This window comes from Centruroides vittatus, unplaced genomic scaffold (genome assembly GCF_030686945.1).
Source record: "Centruroides vittatus isolate TY-2023 unplaced genomic scaffold, ASM3068694v2 contig_874, whole genome shotgun sequence".
Lineage (NCBI taxonomy): Eukaryota > Metazoa > Arthropoda > Arachnida > Scorpiones > Buthidae > Centruroides > Centruroides vittatus.
This window is the reverse complement of record NW_027122566.1, coordinates 179,602-199,691: the sequence shown is the minus strand read 5'-3', so window position 1 is coordinate 199,691 and position 20,090 is coordinate 179,602. Positions and strand designations below refer to the sequence as shown.

At 30.3% G+C, this 20,090-nt stretch overlaps 1 protein-coding gene and 1 long non-coding RNA gene across 2 annotated transcripts in view; one reads left to right on the top strand and one right to left on the bottom strand.

Annotated features, from left to right (window-relative positions):
* Positions 1–20,090, bottom strand: part of Dysb (Dysbindin) — a 22,868-nt gene extending 2,778 nt beyond the window's left edge. The window contains exons 1-8 of the mRNA XM_067279451.1: positions 19,969–20,090; positions 9,875–9,913; positions 7,822–7,884; positions 7,547–7,607; positions 7,330–7,462; positions 5,311–5,466; positions 5,070–5,210; positions 3,360–3,479 (exon numbers count right to left, since the gene is read on the bottom strand). Of these exons, the coding sequence (XP_067135552.1) occupies positions 3,360–3,479; positions 5,070–5,210; positions 5,311–5,466; positions 7,330–7,462; positions 7,547–7,607; positions 7,822–7,884; positions 9,875–9,913; positions 19,969–20,024 (769 nt within the window). The 5' untranslated portion in view covers positions 20,025–20,090. The remainder of the gene's footprint in view (positions 1–3,359; positions 3,480–5,069; positions 5,211–5,310; positions 5,467–7,329; positions 7,463–7,546; positions 7,608–7,821; positions 7,885–9,874; positions 9,914–19,968) is intronic.
* Positions 8,403–8,788, top strand: LOC136982951 (uncharacterized). The gene is made up of 2 exons (XR_010881953.1): positions 8,403–8,535; positions 8,632–8,788. It is a non-coding gene; the product is annotated as an uncharacterized lncRNA (long non-coding RNA).

Genomic DNA, 20,090 nt, shown 5'->3' with positions numbered 1-20,090 from the left:
CTGTAACAAATTTTTTTTAAAAAATGTTTCCATAGCAACCAAGTGATGTTCTATTATCCAATCAGAAATAACTATCTAACAAGCCCGTTATTTAGGAAGTATTATTGCTAATCTAACTAACATACATACAATTCATCTTTGTCTATCAACGTGGAATTAAAAAGACTCACTATTTTGTCGAAAAAAAAATTTACATAGGAGAAAGTGTAAGAATAAAATTGGTCAGGTAAATTATAGATCTAAAAGAATAAGAACAGACCCCTGAAGGCCATAAAGTCTGATTTGAGCAACATCGAGTAAAAATGGCTTTGTCAAGGCTGCAGAAACAGCATCACAATGTCAGGCTCGATTAGAAGCTCTTCTCAATTCTTCAATCTCTACTTTCTCTTACATATTCTGTCATGCTTGATGGGAGAATTCTAGTGGATCAAATATTTAATCTCAATGCTTTGGAAAACCACCTATAACATGTTTGTGCAGGCTGGTAACCTTGTGTTATGTAATATTACTATTCAAATGCCACCATACTGCTGGATACAACAGGAAGAGACTGTTGCAGAAGGAGGTTGAAGTAATTCAATCAAAAGTCAATATAATATGTAGCAACAACTAATTAATACTGGTCTACTATTAGACCAGTCATTAATTAGTACTATTTAAAAAGAGATCCATGTTGGATAGGTTGTGATGGCCCTGTACATGATCAAAGTTCTGACAAAGTATGATCAAAGTATCTTTCTGACCTTAACATCAGAAAGATATATGACTTGTTTAAATAAATAAATAAATAAAAAAATCTTGTAAAAATGCAAGAATTGCTTTCATGTGTTAAAAAAATGTTTATAATTTTGCAACAGATTGTATAAACTACATGAGAAGTATGTTCTTGTAAATATTGCATCTATAGAAAAATTATTGGGCTAAAATTTGAAAAAAAAACTACAGATCATCCCACTCTCATCTATCTGTCCTTTCTCAATCTCAAGAAAGGAGTTGAGACCATATGTGGAAAGCTTAGAGGCAGGATTCCCAAATTAATTATATGTAAACTTCTGGTTTGGACTGGAAGTTATGTTATTTGTATTCAAAATTTTCTCCCAAATAGAGTTAGACAGATAATCAGTACAACTGTGCTGCAAACCAGAAAAGTATGATGTACAAGGGCAAGACCACCACTAAAAGAATTGAGAACACTCATGTAAACTCACAGCCCGGCATTGTGATGATGTCACAATAAATAATCACTCATTAGAATTAGTTTGGTTTACTTGGTTATGGCAACACAACATGTGAACAATCTGCTGAGGGGGATGCATCCCAGGAAGACTTATGGAAAGCTGGACCTTATTTAGGCATTACTAACATGAAGAAAACCGGGAAAACTACATGGCCGGCCCATTGGCCATACCCGAACCCACGACTAACTATCAGAATTTGGTGGTTTTATGCACTCAGCTACTGGAGAGTGCTAATTAGAATTAAGAAAGTACTGTTAAGAAATTAAAAAACCTGAGTTGTTAGATTTGGAAAATTAAATACTTAGCACTTGCCTGCATAGAATTGAAAGTGTCACCCTCTGAAAAGTCTGTGCACTACCTGTCACAGTAATGATATAGTGCATCTCTTACACTATATCATTGTTGCAGTAATTAAATGAATAAATATATGTTTTAAAATTAAATCTTTTGTGAGAATTACAGGTATACCTCGAGTTACGTCATTCTCGATTATACGTCGTTTGTCAAAAAAGTATATGGAAAAATAAAAATCAAGTTTAAGTCATTTTATTCGACTTTACATCCATCCGCCACAAATATTGAAGTTGTAATATCACTAGAAAAGTGTTAAAAGCACATAAAATCATATTAAAATATGTACATCTGCAGTAAATGTTAATATAATCATCATAAATCCTAGAGAAGGAAACATGAAAACATCTGTGTTTCTGTGTCGTCGTCTTATTTAGCGGTCTTTAAGTGCTCATTATTGGCATTTTCCACCGTGGTTCAATTTACATTGTTTTTTGACTTACATCGCCTCTCCTGGAACCAATTACCGACGTAAGGTGAGGTATACCTGTATATATAGTTTATCATTTTCTTAAGTCTTTTGCCAATAGATGGCTGTATGTGTAAAGCCAGCAAATCAAATGTAGATACAAATTAATCTAGGTATAAAAATCCAATCAATATTTTTGGGTGGGAAATTTATATATATATATCCCACCCAAATTTTCCATAATATATATATATATTCATTTATTTTTTGAATCAACTTATTTAGAATTAAAAACTAAAAGATAGATTTCCTCCTAATTATCACTGGCATAGCTACAAATTTTGTTTTGCCACCCACAGGGTCCCCATGTTTGCACCCAAAGTAACCACCCATTCTCCCCTAGTTACATCGCTGCTCTTCATGGTTACAATGAGGAAATCTTGCTGATCCCCTAATGCTCATTAAAACAAAGTTCAACTATATATTATAGCTTGATTTTATATGACTATTTTTATTTGCAACAAATTACTAATTTTTATTTTTCATCTCATCTGCAACAAAATATTTTCAGCATTTGATGTTGTAAAATGTTTACAAGAAAAGACACATCCACAAACTAATAGTGGTTCACAATATATGAAAGTCTCAAATTTTAGCTTTCCTCAAAGTAGTTAAGGAGATAAAAACAATCAAAGGAACACAAAGCTGCTAAGATTTCACAGACCAAAATCTGACATTTTCAGTCAATAGAAAAATTCTGTATCTGACAATCTATACTTAAGTGATTTGAAGAATCACTTGATTCTTCAAATCAGAAGAATTATCAATTAAGTAATTCTAAATAATAAGCTAAAATCTGAAGATTTATAGGCTGTAGAATATATTTTTTTTTGTTTTTTGCAGAGTTTTTAAGCTAGTTTATTAAATTATGAATTTTAAATAGATTCTGTTGTTTAATTTTAAATCCTACATTGATAGATATTATTCAATACCTTTATTCTTCATTAAAAGGTGGCCAATGGTAATTTAAATAGTTAAAAATATATCTAATACAAAAAAAATTGTCTTCACAATCTCTCATTTCACAGTCACCATTGACAAACAAAAACAAAATGAAACAAAAAAAATCTTCACTTACAAAAACAACTTTTTATTAAAAAATGTAAACTGTTTAAAAATATAAATTTTTAATCATTTGAATTGTGAAATGATGGATTGTAAAGACAAAATTTTTTTGTATTAAATATATTTTTTACCTTTATTCTTATTACAAATAACACCCAACCTTGCAAACTAGTAAAGAACTAAAAACTGCCTCTCAAATAGCATCTTTTCATCTTAGATAAAAATGATAATTTTACCTGGAATGAATGAATTTTCAGTTGCCTCTTCAGCCAAAAAGGCATCTAGATCAGTTCGATCATTTTCCAAGTTGATATCTGAAAGCATCACACCACTTCCACTACTACAGCTAGAAATTCCTGTAAATAATTTAGATGGAATTTACAATAATAGTTAAACAATTTTGTATTAAATATCTAACTGGATTTTATTTCAAAATGCAGCATGTTTAATTCTGTAATTTTGATGGGGAAAAAATTTATAGATTCCAAATTATATTTTACCTTCTCATTTGTAAGAAAACTGCAGTTTATAAGTAACGAAAAAGTATATATTCAAAGCCTTAGTCATAACATTTTAATAATTATGCTTCACTTTATAACATGATTTCAACGTTTTGGAAATAATTATGTATAATCATATACAGTCGACTTCATTTAATTGGGCTACCGGTTAATCGGGGCAGCCTCTTTATTGAACCAAATCTCAAAGAACAGAAATCAAACTAATAAATTAATACATAATTTAATTGCTTAATTGGGACAGTAGCAGAAAAGAAATTTAGCAATTTTTGATATATTTTAGGGATCTTCTGAAAATATGTAGACTACACACACTAATGTCATGTAGGCCTAACAGTTGGTAGAGACAAAGTGATTTTGTCTTTCGCTCAGGCAGTTCGGTTTTTCCAGAGGGAATCAGCATAATGGGACTTATCACACGGGGATCCTGTCTGAGGCAGACCTGAATGCTGATCCTGCACCAGATTGGACCAGACGATCCCCTTAAAAGTGAAGGGATAAAAATTCCCAGACAATTTTTCAAGGTCTCTTGACTGAGTTGGAAGACAGCTAGAGTTCCCTTGGAAGGTATTGTGTACATGATTATATTTAGATTTGGACAGCAGCCATCCGATCGTTGAGACCAGCATCTGGAGCTGGCATATTGTACGGATGCTTCCACCAAAGTGGCCCATCTCCAAGTAAAAAGAAACTGTGCTCAAAGGAAGACTGTAAGGTGACTTTTGGACAAACCCTTTCCTTTCTCATGTTCTAACTAAAAAGGGAGAAAGGAAAAATTGTTTGATCAGGAACGAATCGAACAGTCAATCCTTGTGTACTTCACTACTAATACTGTATTTGGCAACACTAGCCTGATGCAAATCAGTTATCTATCGTCATGAGTATAACAAATTTATAGTACAAATATTTTCTGTATTTTGGTTTAATAAAGCATTAAAATAGGTATCCACTTATTTACCTACGTATTATATATTTTATTTTAGAACTTATTATTAATTCATTTAATTGGGCCAAAATGGATTAGTCCCAACGTGTCCCAATTAAGCGGAATCGACTGCATAATGAAATTAATTCATTTCATTGCATTGAAAAAAAAACCTTCAAAAACAAATATAATCTGAATTAGAAAAAAAAAATAAAGTATTTCATAACAAATCTTTTGCAGAAAATTAGAATTAAGTCTAGTATCTTTTAAAAATTAAACTAATTAGATCATAAAAATAATAAAAATTTCTTTTTATATGATATCTTATTCCAAAAGTTTTATGTCCAAGTTGCCATAACATTTTGTTGTAAATGTATTTAGCATAGTGGCTACATTTTGGAATAAAAATTTGTGTGGAGTGTTGTGTATTATTTTTTTTTTTTGATAAAATGATTTTTTTATAATTATATGTAAAAATTCATACAGGAGTCATCGTATCTTACTTTCTATACGTCCATGAGCTTTATAGTGATTCATTTCTTCTTCAAATGCTTCGCGAAATGCTTCTTGTCTTTCTTGTAAAACTGATTTTTGTTTTTGTTCAAATTCTAAGACTTTACAAGCATGTTCACCAGCCAACTTAACTATAAAAAAAAAAATTATTTTCAAGAGTTAATTCATTTTGTTGCATAGATTAATTTTAATATTAATTCATTTAAAAAAAAAAAATAAAATTCTATAAACCTTTAGTTTGTTCGTATTCTGCCAATTTCTTTTTTTGAAAAAGAGCAAGTTGAAATCTATAATCAAGTTGTTTTTCTTGAAGTTCTTGGGTTTCAATCATATCTTCTAAATATAATATTGAACTTTCAACTTCTTCAAAAAGTCCTTCCAATTCACCTTTTAAAAAATAATAAGAAGAAAAAGGAAAAAAGAATAAACAATATTTAATTAAAGCAGACTTTATTTATAATGGTCTCAGGAAACTTTTCAAACGTTATATATATCAGGGGTGGCCAACTTTTGTGTACATGAGATCTACTTTTTATCTTAAAAATATATCACGATCGACTTGTTGTCATAGGCATAGTCTAAATGGGGAGGGGGAGGTGTGAAATACATACTGTGTTTCAGTACAAGGTGCACTCTTTTGCTAATCTATCAATAGTTCGCGGGAGTGCACCTCATACTAAAACACCCTGTATATCTACCTATGTAAAAACAACATAATTATTTAACGGGCCAAAAATCTCACATCCAGGGGAATTAAAACATCAATTATTAATAATATTTATTAATTCAAAATAGTTACAGATAATAAAATAAATTCTAAATCTGTCTTTATCTTAACATTAATGGGAGGACTGAGTTTACACGTCTCTAATCAAGTAGTCATAATTAGATGTATATCCTGACAAAGATGATAATAATGAGTCTTCAATATGGGAATCAGTCAGGACAGAACGTTGTTTAGTCTTCATTAACTTTAAGTATGAAAATGCCGATTCACACAGGTATGTAGATCCGAAACAAGAATAAATATATTCACTACATTTGGTGATACTGGGCTGTCTTTCTTGGTTGACGCATTTCCAAAAATCTTCAAATTTTCTGGCTTGTAAGATTAAATCAGTTTGTAAAATTATAAATTTCATTTTCTAATGCCTTTTGCTCATACGAAATATGTCTGAAATTTTTTGGCTAATACGTTTCACACAAATCTTTCTTAAAAGGAAAAGATATAAATTCCACAATTTCCTTTTTCAAGAAAAGAAGCTACTGTATCACAGTACCAAATATTCAAGCTAAATGGCTTTGTTTTTCTGAGTCGAGTCATAACTGCATGCATACTGTTGCATTTGCATGTTACGTTCACGCATTGCGTTCGATTACAAGTGTAACACATTAAGTGAAGACATAGCAAGCGATCGACCAAAACTGGCTTTGCGATAGACTTGTTGGCCACCCAATATATATATACAGTCAAACCTGTTTTTTATGCGGGGGATAGGGACCGCATTAAAAAAAAAAAAAAAAAAAAAAAAAAAAAAAAAAAAAATCGCACGAAACTTCACGAGGGGCTATAAAAAATAGTTTTCGCAACACAATTAAAAAAATATTTTTTTTATGCGGTCAACAGGGACAGCATAAAAAAAGTCTCACATAGAAAATAACTCAAAACCGTATGAAATAGAATTTATTGACAACAGATGTCAGCACTTGACTGCATCGTCTCGTCTATCGTCTGTTTTACATATTTTTGTCCAGGTGGTGTTTTGTTGACTTAAAAAGTAAATTATTTCATTTTTCGCATATTCATGCAATAATATTACTATAATAAGTGCATTTATGCTATAATAAGTTTATTTAGCTATAATAAGTCAACGTGAGACGTGACGAATCGCACGAGACTAGTCGCCAACTATACCGCACAAATAAAATATCGCACAAAAAAAACCGCACATAAAAAGAGCGCATAAAAACAGGTTTGACTGTACTATACGCATACATAACCGAATTAAATCAAATACTACAGTATATAAAAATTTAAGACCACAGTAAAACAAATCACCACAAATAATGTAAAGATACAGACACCAAAACCAGAAAAAAATGCTCCAATATTTTTACTGATATGAATGTTTTTGTCTGTCCTTAACAGACATCATCAGTTATTTTATATAGAACATGTATATGAACATGTATAAAATGTGTATTTTACATATTAAAATGTATAAAGTGTTTGCAGGTTATCAAACTTACCTATTTTAGTCATTAGTGCTTGAATACTATTATGCAACTTTGGCAGAAGACTTAACTGAGAGTTGAGTTGCTGTATTGCATTTAATTTTTCTTCACTATATTTATGAATGTCACCTATCAGCTTATCAATATTCTATAAATAGCATTCATTATAAAAATTTACTTAATAGATATTCATATAAAGCATTTCTAAAAGAATAAAAGTAATAAAAAATACCTCGGCCGTTTTTGCATTTTCTTCTGCTATGTTATGAAGATCTTCCCACTTACATTGATAACTAATATAAATAAAATTTTACTTTAATATTGATGTAGCATAAATGTTTGAAAAAGTTACATTAAAATTTTATTTAAAAAAACAAAGTGTGATTAATGCAAAATTAATATAAAATGTTTATAATATAAACAGTAGTTAGCATAAAACTAATAAAAATTTTTTATAGCAAAAACAGTGCATTATAAATTCATTTTTAATTGTCAAAATACACTTACTGATGTAGTAGATCAGCTCCTGCATTTAAATTACAGTTTCTATAATTAAGTGCTCGGTTTGATCTAAAAATATAAAATTCTAATAAATATACAATGCACATTTATTTATAACCACAAAATATTTGTATTTTAAAAGATTTGAGAGATTAATGTTTATTATTTTCAGCAACAGCATTGCTTGAAATATTTCATCACTTTACAGAAGTTTATAACAAATGATTAACAATTTTATCAGAATTAATAAAGGTAAAATGTTCCTCTTTTTATAGAAACTAATTTGGAAAAAAAATTATTCAATTAAACTTATTTTTACTTACATACTACTAATAAAATCAATGTCTGCATGTTTTTTTGATGTCTCTTTTTCCACAGATGGTGCTACATCATAACACGTTGTATTAATTATTATTTATGATTATTTTTATTGTTATGTTGTTATTATAAACGTTAATAGTAATATTATTATATTATTTATTAATTAATGTTATTAATTTTATTGTTATAATATCCAAAATTGGATTATTGACCAGATGACACTACTTCATTCCATCAGAATCAGTATTTTTTATTTAGAAGCATGGTATATCAACATCTAAAAGAAAGCAAAGCAAGGAAACCTTTTTCAAGGCTATAGAAATTTTGGTATGAATCCATATCTGGGACACAAATGGTAGAAGTGCCTATATATCAAGGTCTGCATGTTGTCCCTTTCAGGTCAGTCTGATAAGCAAGTAGTGTTTGATGGAAACAATCTATTAACTAGAGAAAAGAAATGGAATAAATATATTTTACCCTTTCCTCGTGTTACAGTAACATATTAACAAGGAGGCTCCGATTGACCTGATCGGGACCACTGACTGGGACCTGAAGGCCAGACCATTAACTGCATAGTTCTATCATGTTTGACAGGGAGCTATCTAGTAATAATATAAGCAAAGAATGTAAATAAAATTACTTATAGGCCCTATTGTATTTTCCTGTTTATTTTTTAGCATTACTTGAAAAGGATGTGGACATTTTATTCTATTTCACTATTTAAAAGATACAATTATGAAGATGGCTATATCACTACAGTATATAAGTTATGCCAAAGCTAAACAAAGTTTTTTATTCCTCAAATTATAATTATGCTTGACTGAAGCAGTATAATAATAATTTTTTTCTAACATATAAAATATTTATAACACTTTTCTATTTTCCTTTAATTTTCTGAATCTGTAGTAATAATAAATATTTCATCATTTTTCAAAAATATTAAAAGAGCAAATAATTCAATTACGGAAATTTTCTTCCTTAAAATTAATTTTTTGTGTAATGTCACTCAATAAATTTATATTCTTGAATTAGGATCTGTACAGTGTCTTATCAAGAAAAACATTAATTAAATTGCACTAATTTAGAGAATGTCAAAATAAAGAATACATAATGTAAATGTCTAAAATACGGTAGAAAATGAATTCAAACTATCACATTTGAATGCTCACAATTTCGCAGTCATATTTTCAAAATAAGGATAATTTGGAAACAGTTTTTTCATACAGTATCTTCCAAATTGTATTATAAAGATATAACTTTTTCCTCTCTTTCCATTCTATGGTCACTAACAGCCTTTTGAATCATACCTATCATAGATTCAACAGGCCCACAATGGCCAGGTAATGAGACAGATCCAGGACAGATTGCCCATGAAAAGTTTCTGTAGTTATTGCCCAAATTTGATCTCAAGTCCCCAGCAATTAGGCTGACACTTCAACCACCTTAGCCATCTGGCATCAACATATGATTTTAAAAAAAAATCTTATTTAATCTTTATTAAATCAATAATTACTTAATTTTTAATCTTCAACTTTATTGTTGAGAGTAATCCAGTATAAAAATAACAATTTATTATTAAAACCATAAGTTTTAGTTCATACTGGATTATTGGGTTTTTGTGCTTGTTCATACTAATAACATCCTGTTTTTGCTGTTACTTTTAATAATAAATTCTTCAAAAATTAGTGAATAATCAGTATAAAAATATTTAAAAAAAACTGAAAATGAATAAATTTACCTAAATGATGACGATTCTCCAGTTGTTAGACTTCTCAAACTGTAAAAAAAGAAAAATTATTATACATTAAAAGATACATATTATATCTAAAGATATAAATTTATACATTGCTTATGAAGGTGTAATTTTCATTTGTTTCCTACATGCTTTTCTATAAAGAAATTAAAAGTGTTATTATACACACAATTTTGATAAAAACTAACAATCATGATTTTGAAACAAATCTAAATTCATCACTTTCAAATTTTTCTATATACAGTAGATCCCACCTATAACATGGGTTCATATAAGACGGATTTGTATAACACAGTAAGAGAATGAGACAGATTGTCATGGCCGACTTGTGTCTCGACAGGATTGGTCGAATCTGGACCAATAGTGGACATTGCACAAGCTGTTGGGTTTAAACAACCAACAGACCTACTAAAAAACATTTATTATTCAATGGCCATAAAAATTATATTTTATTAATGATGTCTCCAAAGTTCAGCGAATTTTTCACAGAAAGAATAACTTATCTGGAAACGTGTCCACCGTTCGATGAGCCACTCCGCGACAAAAACAAACTTAAGCAATGGCGTCTTTGAACAGTGCGCATGCAGTAAGTATTCCTACAATTTTTTGTTTATAGCATAGTTTATATAGATTATTCCCAAAAAATTATACGTGATTTGGAAATGTTCAAGTCAAATTAGTTTAGAATTGATTAATTTTATGGAAGAAAACCTTTCAAACAGCCATACCTCCTAAACTGCAGAAGTGCCAGGCTGTAAACGGCTCATGTATTTGTAAAATCTAAGTGACTCGTAGAACACAGAATTCACATAACACAGAACATATTTACCGTGTTATGGGGGATCTACTGTATTTTCTAATTAGACAAAATTTTTGCAAGTCTTTACATGCATGTAAGTACTGTACATGATACTGATAAAAGAATAGTGGGGTTTCACTGAGAATGTATTTTCTATATTTCTTACTTTATAATCATAACATATCTCCAATTGAAGTGCAACTGGTCAAGTGTAGTATGTGTCACTCAAAGTACCTCTGTGTACACAACATGCACAATTTTGGTCACCCATTACAAATCCAACTGATAGTCAAATGCTGTAAGACCCAATCAAGCATTTCCAGTGTGATGACCTCCACAATGTGGTGAATCTTTTCCAGAGATCCTGAAGGAATCAGATTGTTGGGATATGTAAACTGTGCCTTTCACATATCACCAAAAGAAGAATCAACTGGACAACACCTCTTCCAATGAATGTGGAGGAGGATGGTAGTCTACATCTGCAACAATTCAGCACTGCCAAGTAATCATAAAGAGAAACAGCAATGCCCATCATAGACAAAATAAAACTTGAATGGCTGAGTGGCGAATCTATGCATACATTACATTTTGTCATCAAAAACTGATGGCTTGGGGTTTCACAGATTAATAATAAATATATATTACTAATTTAAGTTATAAAGATTATTCTTAATTTATTATTATTATTATTAATCTAATTTCAATTGAATGAAAAAAATCTAATAAATTTAAAACTAAAGATAGATCCAGACTTGTGTATCCTTGTATCATACCACCATGGCATATGAATCTGGTGATACAATACAATACAACATGGCTCATTTTCTTCCTATATCATGTTTCCTTATATTATCAGGAAATGAAGTGCTGACCCAGATTTTAAGCAGCAATCATCACATCCATAGCAGTGACTGCAAATAATAGTAGTCAGGACATTTGTGGATGCCACAAATCTGTGAAAGTAGGGACGTTTACATTGATCAAATCTATTGAAAGTCTTAATTTTCAATTAATGAATGGGATGTACAAAAACTTTACAAGGATGCATCCATCAGATCTTGAGTTTTTGATCATTTGGACTAAAAATTTATAACAACTAGCAGGTAAGCCCAGTGTTGCTCGGGCAAAAAGTAACGATAGCAAAGATTAAGATTATTACATTATAGCCAATCTTACCCGTTTTCACAGAATGCAAGAATTAGGTCCCCGTTTCCAACTAATTAGAAAATTTGTAATGGATCTAAAAATATGTTCAATTTTTCGCAAAAATGCAAAAAACCGCATCTGCACCTGTAAATCTTGCATGTCGCTTTCTCTTAGCACTTCCATTGTTAACACTTCCCCTGCGGGGGGGAAATTTCGAAAAATCCCTTCTTAGTGTACATTCTCTTGATGTACCCTATTAAAATGCAATCAAAATTGCAAAAACCCACATCTAAAATAGTATAATAGAAGCCTAGTTCTTCACAGTAAGCCTTAATTTTGTTCCTCCCCATGGGGGAAATTTCGACATCTATATAAGTATATAAAAACACACGCGTATTCGAATGAAACGTAGTGTCAAAATTTCAAAGCAATTGGTCAGGAACTTTCAGAGATTTAAGATTTTGAACAAACTAACATTTAAATTTTTATTTATATAGATATAGTGTTTAAAAAAAGCAATTTTGTTCAGGAAAGGTTGGCAGTGATACTGTATTTTTTGGCATTCAGTTTTCTGGATCCCAAATCACATCTTTCTTCTTGTATCATCAATTAATTTAATAATTTCCTTCTTACTTCACACCACTCCAAATACAAACATGCAGGAAAAAAAACAAACTTTCACAGTAACATATACATTTGAACTCCAATGTGGAAGTCAAACAATAGACTGATAAAACATGTCCAAATCCAGACTGCTTTCCCATATTGCATATAATTCCTTCAATACAATGGCAAAAATGCCATCCACAATAATATGCCACAGTAATATAATATGAGGATATACAACAAGTCTGGACCTGCTTTGAGATTAATCTTCAATTTTTACAAATATCCAATATAACTTCTTAAGTCTTTTAAATTTCCGGTACTCAATACGAACATTAACAACCAATTAACTAACGTTTTCGATCACCTCCGTGATCTTCGTCAGGTTCTTTTCCGACGGTTTTGAAATAGAATGCAAATAGAATTCTTTCAAAATTCAAACGATCGAACCTCTCCCGCGTGCAATAATTGCGAACGATCCAACATGCATTTAATCTCCATGATACCATCATAAAAATGACTCTGTCCATCCGTACAGGAATACTACACTACTCTGAGATGCTACCATTGCGGGTGCACTTCGGAGACATATCGCCACGCATATGATAAAACGTTGCCATCCTTGAAATTAATACATTTCCCCGATTTTGACACCTTGTAAATCTCAAGGGTCTCCAAGGCCCTGATGCGGTCCGTGTCGAATGATGTTTCAATGAGGCTGGTATTATCAAAATCTGCCTTTATATCGGGGTTGGTGGCGTACGTCAACAGGGCGGTGGTGTGTCTTTTTTTGGCAACATCATACTTGTGTTCCGAGATCCTTCATTTAATCATGGAGATTAAATGCATGTTGGATCGTTCGCAATTATTGCACGTGGGAGAGGTTCGATCGTTTGAATTTTGAAAGAATTCTATTTGCATTCTATTTCAAAACCATCGGAAAAGAACCTGACGAAGATCGCGGAGGCGATCGAAAACGTTAGTTAATTGGTTGTTAATGTTCGTATTGAGTACCAGAAATTTAAAAGGCTTAAGAAGTTATATTGGATATTAGATGTACCGGTATGAGGATTGTTTTTTTTACAAATATCCAAAATCGTCTTAATTGTAGAGAAAACAAAAAATAAATGAATATAATCAAAACATAACGAGTCCCAAGTACTTTGGAATCTACTGGTTCATCATTAGAAATGTCTACATTTCACTAAATACAAAAACAGGTTCTGAATTTCAACTTCTATACATTTTATGATAAACAGGCTCCTAATGATAAAGCAGAATTATTCATTACTTTTCATAAAGTATTCATTACTTTTTATCATGTTCATTTATTTTGTATTGGTTCTCCAATAAAGTAAGTTTTTGATAAATCTAACAAGTCACTTTCTTTTAAAAATTTAGCAGTAGAAATTTACCATATTCAGAATTCATTAATAGTAAATAATAATGTATCTAATTGTAAAAAATATACAAAGGATAAAATTTTTTGAAATATTGTTTTCAAAGTATCTTATTTTATAAAAAAAAAAAAAAAATGTCAAAGCATTGATATCTAGCAGTAACTGAAAATCCTTGAAAGGAAGAATTAATGTTTGTGAGAAACATCAAACAAGATAGTTAAACTGGAATGAAGTGTAACTTTGTTAATCTGAAGTCAGCTACCATATTTCCTGCAATAATTGCCTGCATAAATATTCTTGTAATAATTGCCCATCTAATTTGTATTGTGAGATAAACTGCACACCAGTTGATCTAAGCAGCAGTATATTATTGTTCAATATTATCAAATAATCATTTATTGATACGATACTTTCCAATATTGAAGCTGGTAAAATGAATATTGGCCAATATTGTTATTGATGTTCAATATTATTGAATATCAGAAATGATCAAATTTACAAAGTTAATTAAAGGTAATTCAAGTACCTCATTCAAATTATTTTTTATATACAGTGGAACCTCAATATACGTCTGCTTTAGAATACGTCCTGTTTGGACGAAACAAATTTTGCTCGGTATACGACTTAATTCAATTATACGCGCTATCTATGAACAAGTAGCACTATCAGTGTACTAGACCAGACTAGACATTTGCAGTCCCACGGTTTATAACTTTGTTAAATTTCTTCTGATTTTAATTTGTAAGTAAAATTTTATTATTTTTATTAATCATGAATTGCAAAAAGGCAAATGAAAAGCAACAGAAAACTAAAAAAATTACTAGAATCACAATGGAATTGAAAAAAGAATTGTTGAGAAATATGAAGGTGGCATGCATGTTCGAGATTTAACTGTTGCATACCGTATTCCGAGAACGACGATATCGACAATCGTGAAAAATAAAGACATTATTAAATCTGGTAACATTGTGAAAGGGGTTTAATCAATTTCTAAACAGATTATTAGTATTAAGGAAAGTTTGATTTGATTTTGATTTAATGATTTAAATAACATAATACAATATACTGTAATAACTTTAAAAATCTATAATAAAATTTATTTTTTTATTAATGTGCTCAAACAGTGTTTAAATTATTTTACAACCCCATTAATATATCATATCAAGAGGGGTTTTTTTTACATGAGAACGGATTAATCAATTTTACATTACTTCTTATGGGAAAGGTTGGTTTGGTATACGTCCTATTTGGTATAAGTCCAAACATCAGGAATGGATTAAAGTCGTATATCGAGGTTCCACTGTATTTGTTACAATATTCTGATTTAACTATTTTTATCATCTCTTTTGAAATTATGTTTGTTTCCATCCTACGATGTCAATATTTTTATACTCCAATAATCACTCCCCCCAAAAAAATTTCCCACTAGGCAATTATTACAGGAAATATGGTAATTCAATTACTTATGATTTTATCCCTCCTATTTATAAGACGTTTTAACATATACTTTTTCACACATTTCTGATAATTTGAATATTGGATAACTCAAAGTATTTTCTGATTCCTTAAGACTTTATCTGTAATCAGAATTAGAATTAAAGTTAAATCTAGAGTTTGAAAGAAATTGGCATTCACAAAGTTAAGTAATTAAATTCAAATTAGCAAGAGTTTACTAGAGTTACTCTAAATAATACCAATGCTAAAATTTATACTTTCTGTGGAGAAAAATCAATAAATTCTTTGAATACATAAATCCAAAATATTGATTCTTTTTTTTTTATTGTTTCTGGGAAATTGGAAAAAAAAATTTTTTAAATTTGATAAAATGTTATTCATTTTATCTTTTATTTCAATTGTAACTTTAATGAAGTTAATAAATTTGTCTAAAATAGAATGTTAACTTATAATTGTCTTTTGATATGTTAAGTTGACCCTTCTTACAATGCATTCAATTCAGGCTTATCACTCAAAAGCATAGATACATAAAAGATACGATGCTAAAATCAATGAATTGAGATTGATGTCATGCTAATACAATTATAAAAGAAAAACATTTTTTAAATCATATTTAATCATTTTTTATTTCTGAATATTAAACTTCATTATGATTTAGCCTTAGTTTGCTTAAAAAATTAAGTTAAAAATTTTTCAAATTATAAATTTCTTAATACTATCAAAAAATATGCTTCTATCATTAAAAATATCCTAAAAGATATTTCTGTACAATCATATGCATTTTGAATTTTACAGTTTTAATGTTTATTTTGTTAATAAAATATAAATTTTTATTGGTCTATTTTATAAAAGTCAGTCAAATAATATTTGATCAGAGAACATTTTCTGATCTGAAAACATATTGAAAATTTTTACAAAATGATATTTAAAAATTTATCTGTTAATTTCATCTTAAAAATCCACATAAGCAAACACCAGAATTGTTAAACAGAAATTATTCAATAATTTTTAAAACTATCTTACCAAATCTTCAAGTCTGAATACCAGTATTAAATAAGTTAACTATATCTGTTGCAACTTTGTACACGATGTGGAATACTCAGAACATGATCCAGGAGCTGTTGAGACAAGTTGTCCCACTTTCTTTCACTGTATGGATGAGGGTCTCCTAATTTGTTGGTGGATATTGTCAACCAGCAATACGTCTCCCCAAGGCATCCTGTACATTTTCAATCGGATGCAGATCAGGAGAAAGGGCTGGCCAAACTATGTGATGAATATCCTCGCTGTCAAGACACTCCTCTACAGCCTGTGTGCGATGACAAGGTGCATTATTATCTATAAAACAAAACTTTTCACCGACAGCACCTTGGAAAAATCAAACATGTGGGAACAGAACTTCATCAATGTACCATTGGCGGGTCATAGTCTCTCAGTCAAGCACACACAACTCCGTACAGCCACTAACCATGATGCCTGCCCACACCATGATACTGCAAGTTGGATATCGTTCCCTTTCCTGAATATTTTCAAGACGATAAGCACTGCTAGCCTCATGTCATATCAGTTGCTGTCTAGAATCAGACAACAGACTGAATCTACTCTCATCTGAAAAGAGCATGGTAGCCCCGTCATCATTAGTGTGATTGCGATGCAGACGGCACCATTGCAAATGGGCGCTTTGGTGAACTCTCAATAGTGGGACACACACAATAGGTCTTCAAGTGTATAGTTCTTTATTTTGCAAACATCTTGCAACAGTTTTAGAGGATATCTTAGTTCCTGTGGCTGCTTGTAAATGACTTGCCAGTTCACCAGCTGTGCTGCATCAGTTTTTTTTGCTGAAAGAACAATATACTGATCTTCTTGGGGCATTGTACTGCTAGGATGACCTCCCCCTTGTGCCTGCTGCACATAGCCTAGAAATGATACTATGTGCAATATTAAATTCATGGGCAACATCTGTTATTTGCTGCCCTTCTTCCAGCTTTCCAATTATTCTTCCACAAGTAAAATCATCTAAATGATGCCTAGAAGACATGTCCAGAATTTCATTATTATAATTTTGCTCCTTTCCATTCAAATTTCAAATTGAACAAAAACTGACTGCACGTGCAGATTGTTTGAAATCTCTCATCTGTGCTGTCACATGACCAACACAGGAACTCAAACATTTGCATAAGTTTTACATAACAGAGTACATCATGATTTCAAGCTTATTTCAACAGGCTGCTGCAGTTCAATTTCAAACTGTAATCATTGAAAAAACATCCATCCTTAAGTTTTGTCTACCAGTGTATAAGAGAAATTTTTTTTTTTATAAAAAAATTCAACTAAAACTGGATTACATTATACAATGAAATCTAAGTAATCTAAAAATTCTAAAAAAATAATCTACAAAGTAATCTAAAAATTTCATTCACAATTATTGAATTTAACTCCTAAGTTGACATTCAATTCTGTAAATTTTTTTATAGGCTACTGCATAAATGTATAGAATGTTATTTTAATTTCTATATAAACAACAACATTTATTACTAATAAAATAGAGCATTATTTCAAAACTGCAAAATAAGAATGTGTAAATTACAATCATAATGTATTTTAATAATCAGAATTGCATATCTATTCTATAGCAAAGCAATATTTCAATGTCAAACAAATGTACCTTAACTCCACAGAAAAAAAAAATATACACAGCTGCTCAAGAATTAATGCATCACAATAATAAATAATAAAAGTTAACAATCCCGTTAGAATAAGTACAGAAGTTGTATTATTTTCCAGCTTTTAGCGGCATTTTAATTTGATATGGCAATATCTGCCAAAGTATAACAACGAAGGTCACTGAAAGTAACTGAAAACATTTGCTTTTCTAACAAACATACCTGCTAGAATAAATATGGAAGATGCCTGAAAGTTATTAGTTAATAATATTTAAAAATATATATTGACATCTGTGATATAATTCGGCAATCACATTTCTAAAGAATTCTCGTTTTGATTATTTATTAATTATAATTCACAATTAAAGGAATGCGCTAAAATAATTAGTGAATTGAACCACTTTATATTTATGTTTATTTCATTATTTTAATGTACTGAATAAGAAATAATTTTAGTAAGCTTATATATAGACCTATATAGACTAGGTATAGTTATAGACCTGTCATCTTCAAAATGTTGAGAAAGCTGATATCTGGAAAAAAATCGACATGTATCATTCATTCAAACATCCAAAAGAAAACTGACAGATCTAAAAAAAAAATTGTGTTTTTGAATAAAATAATTGAAAAATAAATTTTTTACAACTTACAAAATATAATTTTGGTTACCTCAGCTCCTGAAATTCCCCTGTAAAACTGCATAAGTTTTAATATAAATATATAATCCCAAAGGTAGCCAGATAAGTGAGGTTTTACTGTAGCTAAATTTTAGCTTGAAAAGTATCACAGGCCATATTATAGAAATAACCAGTAGATAGCACAAATGCCACTTATGAATAATATTAACTGAATATTGTAACAGCATACTTAATTCTTAAACCAAAGCTAAATTTCCTAATTTAGCCAGAATAAATAAGAGTGAAAACAAAAAAGAAACCAAAATGGTGAAAAAACAATGTTAGCACTGAGCTGACATGTTGACAAGACCCATAAAAGCTGACAGTAGCTCTAGTAATTTATGTAAATAAGAAATATATTAAAGTGTTTAGATTTAAGAAATGTGTTTCTAATAAAAAAATTCCATATATTAAAAACAGTTTTTCCTATTTAATATATGTTATGAAAAAACAGAAAAAATATGACCCAAAAAAAAAAAAAATCATTATAATCACGGTAATAAATGACCATTACTAATCTTTTAATAGTCAATCAAAACATGAGTTAATGTTACCTTAGGTAGCCAAGATGGCGGACCTTCCGGTAATCTCGATCCAGGTTACTTAATGACGTCAGTATGGAGGGAGCTGCGAACTATCGCATTGTGTTATGCAAATTAATACTAACGACACATTTCGTGTAGAGTTATCGGCGGAAAGTAGTAACAGTTGTGATAAGCGTTGATTTGATTGTGTTATTTGAATTAGGAGGCCCTGCGTACAGTGTCAATTCAACTTCACATATTTTTCTTCAGGGGAATATGTTCTGATAAAAGATTGGTTTGAGGCCCCTCAGTGGGGATCCCAGGCAACTGCCCTTTTTGCCCATAAAATAATGCACCACCATACCCCTTTTGCACCCGACAACTGGGGAAAATACATGGTATATTGGTACCACTGCCAGAGCACCAGTGGGATATTGCAAAATATATATGCTCCACAGAGCTGGCCAGAAAAATCACAGAATCGTTTATTTTTTAAAAGCAAATTTAGATATTTCTTTTTCAGGTATTTTGAATATAAAAAATAATTTTAAGAACATGTGTTTTTTACAAATTGCATTGATGTAGGAAGCAAAAAGAAACAAATGCAGTTATAAATATATGAGAAGTTACTTTCGATAAATTATCTATACATAACCTGTAGAGAATTTGACTAAAAGTAACTTTTACCACATAACGTTAAATGCGAAGCCAATTAGTGACATTATTGAGCGTGTAAAATTTATCTGACCTTAAAATCATATTATATCGAATCTACATATTCATATTTATTAATTAATTATATTTACCTCGCCGATAAATCTTGCTGAACATTAATAATTTTATCCCGTAGATTTTCTAACATACTTCAGCCTTAATACAAACATTACAACATATCGCAGATAGAGGCGCCTTCTGGTTTTCTCATTCA